Consider the following 6,722-nt stretch of genomic DNA (forward strand, 5'->3'; position numbering starts at 1 on the left):
TACCATTAAAGAAACATGGTCACTAACGTTATATCAGTTTAACTAATAGCCTTTCGCTAATGATTTTATTTAAATCGAGAGTTGGATGAAAGGGTTGCTTGTAATCCAAGAAGCAGGAGAACGTCCCCAAAGCACAGAGCGCCACATGGCTTCTTGGCTTTCCCGTATGAAAGGAAATGGCGATCAATATCGTCCATTAGCATATGGCCTCTCGCAGGGGAGGTTGCTTTTAACGGCGGTTCCCCCCACGTGGAGCAGAGCCAGAAAGAACCTGACGCAATAACCTCTTAGTTATAAGGTCCTATTTTTACGACAGCAGCTTCATAGTATATTGATTGCGTCTCCTTCTCTCCTAGACATGTCAGTGAAGCCTTTACGAGGGAATTACCAGCGACCCGCTCGCCGTGAGAACGCCACGTCAGTCTGGAGACCACAGACTACTTCTACGACACCTTTGAGGAGCAAGTTCATAACCGTCAACCAAGTTCAGAGAGATGAAGTTAAAACAACGAATGTGGACAAACAACCTTATCCTAAAATAGTACAAAATGGAGCTGTTGAGGAGTTCCGAGCGCAAGAAGTGGATGAGAAAGTGACATACGCAGAACCTTTGTCTTCTCCAAGTCAGGAGGAACCTGAAGAACGTCCTGCTGAAGTTGTTGAAGAGGAAAATAGTGGGAAAAGTGTGGAAACAGTAGTCCATTCAGGAGCTCCACCAAGTGAAGAACTAGGGTCATTGATCATAGAAAGCAAGAATAAGATAAATCAGAGCCAATCAAGCACCCAGGAACCAAAATTAGAACTTCTGGGAATCAGGGAAGAAAACTTTGGTTCTTCAGATGGGTTTGATCAAGAGTTGCCAAGTGTTCCAGTTGAGGAAAAAGCAGTGGTTGACTTTCAACTAAGATTAGGAGCTCCAAAAAGTGAAGATCTAGGGTCACTTATCATAGAAGACAAAAATGAGATAAATCAGAGCAAATTGGGCACCCAGGAACCAAAATCAGAACTTCTAGGAATCACAGAAGATATAGTCAGTTCCTCAGTTGACTGGGATCAAGAATCATCAGGTGTTCCAGTGGAGAAAAAAGCAGAGTTTGACCTTCAACTACAGTTTGGAGCACCTCCACTCATGAAGGACATTGCTCAATCCCAATCTGGCCTGCAAGAACTGACATCAGACCTTCCAAATACGAGCGAAGAAACCTTCAGTTCCTCTGCTGGGTATGATCAAGAACAGTCGCCAAGTGTTCTGGTGGCGCAAAAAGCAGCTGTCAACTTTCAACTACAGTCAGAAGCTCCGCCACCGATTACGGAGACCGATCGGCAACCATTGGGCACCCAGGAACCAAAACCTGAATTCATGGAGACTTTCATTAACACGACAAGTATTCCGAGTGAGGCGTGGCTGGAGAATGACATGCAGGAGGAAATGTCAAGTTCTGGAACAGAAGCATTACTGGAAGCCACCCCAGAATCCAGAACCGGCAGTTCGTCTTCCCAGTGTGATGTGACTGAGATCGGGCAGGAAATAAACTACTCCACTTTGGGAACGACCATGACGGAAGCAGTGGATGTCTTGTATCCGGATGGTGAAGAGATGGACACATGGGACAGCGTGATAGAAAAGAAAGTCCAAGTTGAGTCCAGTGAACCTCAAATAGAAGTGGAAAGACAATACGCGGAACCAGAGGAGGACATCTCAACAAGAAGGTCTGAAATGAGTCGCAAAGAAATAAAAAAGGAAGAAGACCAAGCTTGGCGTCACTGTCAAGAACATCCACCACCTCATGATGATGAAGACTTTAACGACGAGGATGAGGACTCCCAAAATGTCTCGGTATCGTGGAGGACGGAATTAGAGAGCGATAGTTATGCTCAAGAGAACACGCTAGCAGACACACGACCGCTAATCCGCTACACCAGTGATGAAACGGATGCAAACACGTTAGCCTCACATGTGGATGAGAGTGACATCAGTGACGGTGAGCACGACGGGAAGACTGGAGAGACGGTTGGACCTGGTTGGAGTGAGAGCAAGGCAAAGAACTTTGGAACCATGGAGGATCTTTGTGAGGAAGTAGAAGAAGAGGTGCTAGAATCATCATCTGGACTGAAGAAAGTGAGTGGGGTCCATTTAGAAGATCTACCAACCGATGCGGAAGACGTGGAGCTTGAGACGGACAGACTTGTGGAGCAGGAATTGGAGAACCTCTCCACAGACGGATACGCGTCCCACTTTGCTCAAGCGCTGGCCAATGAGAGGAAAGTTCTGCTGTCTGAAGATGATGAGGAGGATCCTGAATTGTTGACGATGGTACAAAAAGTAATTGCAGAATCTGATGTCCAAGTTGAGCGCAAGAAGGTCTTTCTGGATTATGTGCAGTGTGAGAGAGGGCAAGAGGTGGAAAAGGAGGAAGAAGTCAAGGATGAAATAAGAACGTTGGAAGGAGTCATGAAATCAGACATTGAAGTGGAACGCGACCAGGAATTTAAGGAATCTGTGCAGCCTAAGGAAGAGGTGGAAGAGAAGGTCCAAGATGATAAAGAAGTCATAATTGAATCTGCAAATACAGATGAAGAAGTGGAACAAAACCTGGATTTGATGGAACCTCATTTGGACACTGTGGATGATGTGGAGAAGATCCCAGATGAAATAAAAAGTATAGAACAAGAAGAGCTCAACGAAGAAAACTTTTATACAGATCCTGATGTCCAAGAAGAAGACAATCTCAAATTTGACGCCACCATCCCGCCTCATTCGGACACAACAGATTATAAAACAAAGAAAATGGTGGGAGTAAATCTAAAATCACACATGGATTCTGATCTCCAAACAAAAGACAACCTGGACCCTACGGATTTTGGTCAGCTTCAGTTGGGCTCAATGGATGATAATCTGGAGAAGGTCAAGGAAGGACTGTTGAAACAAGAAGAGGTACAGGACATGCACCTGCTCTCCTGCACTGAATCTGATCTCCAGGTGGAAAGCAATCTGGAGCTGCAACCTCAGTTGGACACTCCAGATTACGAGACAAAGAAGGTGGAAGTAAATCTAAAATCACACATGGATTCTGATCTCCAAGCAAAAGACAACCTGGACCCCATGGATTTTGGTCAGCTTCAGTTGGACTCAACGGATGATAATCTAGAGGAGGTCCAGGAAGGACTGTTGAAACAAGAAGAGGCACAGGAAGTGCACCTGTTGTCCTGCACTGAATCTGATCTCCAGGTGGAAAGCAATCTGGAGCTCCAGCTTCAGTCTGACTCTCTAGATGATGACTCATTGGAAGTTATGAAGGAGAAAGAGGTCCAAGATGAAATGATGACCACGGAACAAGAAGAAGCTGATGAAGTCAACTCGCCATCGTACACTGATCTTGATGTCCAAGTAGAAGACCTCAGAGATTTCGTCCTACCTCAGGTGGACTCTCCGGATGATGATCTCAGCAAGGTCCAGGATGAAATATTGACTCAAGAAGAAGCACAGAAAGTTTACCTGTTGTCCTGCGAGGAATCTGAGGTCCAAGAGAAACCCAATCCTAACATGCGGCCTCAGTCGGGCTCTCCAGATAACAAGAAGAAAGACGAAGATGAATTAATGACCGTGGGACAAGAAGAGACTAACAGAGTGAACTTGCCATCCTGGACGGACCATGTTGTCCAAGTAGAAGGAAATCTTGACCTTGGAGCTCCTGTCCAGCCTCCATTGGACTCTCTAGATGTAATTTTGACACAAGAAGTTGCCCCAAAGGTGAGCTTACCAGTCTGTATAGATGCTGATGTCCAATTTGAAGAAAATCTAGATGTCAGGGATATAATTCGACCTCAGTTGGAGTCTCCGGATGATGAAAGAGTTAAAGACGGTTCAGAGTCTCCAGAGAAACAAGAGCTTGATGTTTCAATGGTGACTCATGTGAGTGAGAGCTTTAGTGAGTTCCTCAGTGGGCCTTGCCTGGAAGAAGAACAAAAGCATATGGAGATGCAACAGTCTGAACCTCAAAATAAAGGTCTCCTCCATCTGGAAGAAGAATGGGCTGTCCTGGAGAACACCATAGAAGATGTTGATGTTCAATATTCAGAAACCGAAGAAGAATCTGTTGATAGTCAAGTTGGCGAAGAAAGAGGTGATGTCAAGGGTGCCGCCACAATCGAAGAGGGACCTGTCAAGATCTCCTTGAAAGAAACTGTCATCTTTCCAGAGGAGGACTCCTCAACGAAATTCCACCAAAGCAACGGCAAACACAAACGAGATTTCTGGGCTTCGTCTTTGGAAGCGGCCGCTTACGGTTCAGACGTCATCGCCACGGAAACATCTGAGATTCACGACGTGGAGTTCGGAGCAGAGCTTGACTGGGGGAAGGCTGTCAATGGGAGTTCCGCCCACACAGGCACCGTCACAAAGGTGCATTCTGAAGATCTGGAAATTAAGGGAGAACCCTGGTCTTCAGGGAATGACTAATCCAGTCCTCAAGAAATGGGATGTGTATGAAAACGTAGCATTTTAGTCTTTGGAAATGTCGCTAACGTAGGCTAGCCCGGACAACAGGGTGTCTATTTAATTTTTGATCCTTTTGGAGAGACAGCGAGAAAGAAATGTGGTATTTAGTATGTGGCAAAATGGCTTTTTACATGTGATTTTTTTTTTTTTGGTATGTGGCAAAATTGATTTTGCCATGTGGCATTTTTTTAGTATGTGGCAAACAGGATTTTGGCATGCGGCTAATTGGATTTTGGCATGTGGCAAAATTGATTTTGACGTGGAATTTTTTTGGGGTATGTGGCAAAATTGATTTTGGTATGTGGCTTTTTTTTGTAATGTGTAGCATTTTTTTCGGTATATGGCACACATTGCTTCCCCAAAATGAATGGAAAATTTGGACGTTCATAGCAGTCAATGGCATAGACTTACTTGGGTGCCAGTATAATGTCAATGCGCTTTAATGGTAAATGTATGGTCAAAAATCACAGCCACACATTTTTCTGCCATTTAATCAATCAATCCATCAATCACTCAAAAATGAATGGAAAATTTGGACGTTCATAGCCGTCATTGGCGTAGCCTTACTTGGGTGCCAGTTCAATGTCTATGCGCTGTAATGTAAAATAAAGTGGAAAATTTGGACGTGCGACCCTCGTGAGGGATAAGCGGCTCGGAGAATGAATTAATGGATGAATAAATGGACGTGCATAGCTGTCAATGGCATGTACGTGCATGGCCTGCAAAAATACCATTTACCAAAAAACAAAACAAAGCCACATTGCAAAACAAAATGCCACATGCCAAAATCTGTTTTGCCAAATACCAAAAAAAAAAAAGCCAAATGGCAAAATCAATTTTGCCACACACCCAAAAAATGCCACAAGGCAAAATCAATTTTGCCACATACCAAATACCACTTTTCGTTGTTTGCCCTGCTATCCTTTTGAGGGCGGAATTTCACAAAATTCTAGCTAGGCTTTGAAATTGAGAATTACAACCAAATGGGCTCACACTTGTTGGTTATAGCTCCCTCTGCTGTTTGTGAATGTATTTTCATGCCAAAAATGATGGTTTTTTTCCAAACACCCGCGCACTGGTTTCGCATTGCTAGCACCTCACACGAGCTAATTTTCCAGTTGCTAGCCGGATGTTTGCCGCATCTGCATCTTTTCCCGCCACGCTAATCTTAGAATTCAACCCCCCGGGAGGAACGTGAACCATTGATCAGGGCTTATTGATTCAATTGAACTGGTCACGTTTCACTTCCTGGAGCTAATCGATAAGAGGAGATCATGCTAATGACTGATTGTTGGGTAACCAAACGCTCATGCGGATGTGAAGTGTTTGTTTTTTTGAGCAATAAATTTGTGTTTCTCTTTTTTTGCTTGTTTCATTGAGCGATTTTGTTTTGAGTATATTTAAAAGTGATTAAAAAGCTGAATGACAAGAATGTGTTTTGTGTTTTTTTGGTGTTTTTCTTATCCTCAAATGAATCCATGCAGTGTTAAAAGAAAAAACACACATAATGTATATACTTATAAGTGTACTGTATATTGATGAAATAAAACATCAAAATATGTGAAAGAATTTTTTTACACAGTAAAAATGAAATATTTTGGGGTCATTTTGGAAAACATGAACTATTTACTGGATAATTAAATGTATTTTTAACAATCATCAATCATACTACTTAAGTATTTACAAATTATCTCGATAAAACAAAAAATTCCAACAATTATTTTGGAAAATGTTAACAATGTACTGAATATGTACAGTTCATATATATTATTAAATACTTTAAAATATTAATAAAAGTTATTTATTACATATACTATACATTCTTAAATTGTATTTATATTTTTATTTAATTGTTAAATATCTTGTCATTTTGTAAAATTGTACTGTATGTGAATATAGAGTATTTTTTAATAGTAATTTATTGTACTTTTAGGATAAATTTGGAAAATATTACTTATGTGCTGTATATTTTGAAAATAAAACATCAAAATATTTGAAATAATTTTTTTATACAGTAAAAATGAAATATTTGGGGGTCATTTTTGAAAACATGAACTATTTACTGCATAATTAAATGTATTTTTAACCATCATCAATCATACTACTTAAATATTTACAAATTATCTCGATAAAACAAAAAATTCCAACAATTATTTTATTTTGGAAAATATTAACAATGTACTGAATATGTACAGTTCATATATATTTTTAAATACTCTAAAAT

General features: G+C 41.3%; 1 protein-coding gene across 2 annotated transcripts in view; it reads left to right on the plus strand.

Annotated features, from left to right (window-relative positions):
- Positions 1-5,985, plus strand: part of LOC130915080 (nestin-like) — a 22,289-nt gene extending 16,304 nt beyond the window's left edge. For both annotated transcript variants that reach the window (XM_057834799.1, XM_057834798.1), the window contains exon 5: positions 357-5,985. In XM_057834799.1, coding sequence (XP_057690782.1) covers positions 357-4,459 — 4,103 coding nt within the window. In that variant the 3' untranslated portion in view covers positions 4,460-5,985. The remainder of the gene's footprint in view (positions 1-356) is intronic.
- The last annotated feature ends 737 nt before the right edge of the window (positions 5,986-6,722 follow it).

This window comes from Corythoichthys intestinalis, chromosome 4 (genome assembly GCF_030265065.1).
Source record: "Corythoichthys intestinalis isolate RoL2023-P3 chromosome 4, ASM3026506v1, whole genome shotgun sequence".
Lineage (NCBI taxonomy): Eukaryota > Metazoa > Chordata > Actinopteri > Syngnathiformes > Syngnathidae > Corythoichthys > Corythoichthys intestinalis.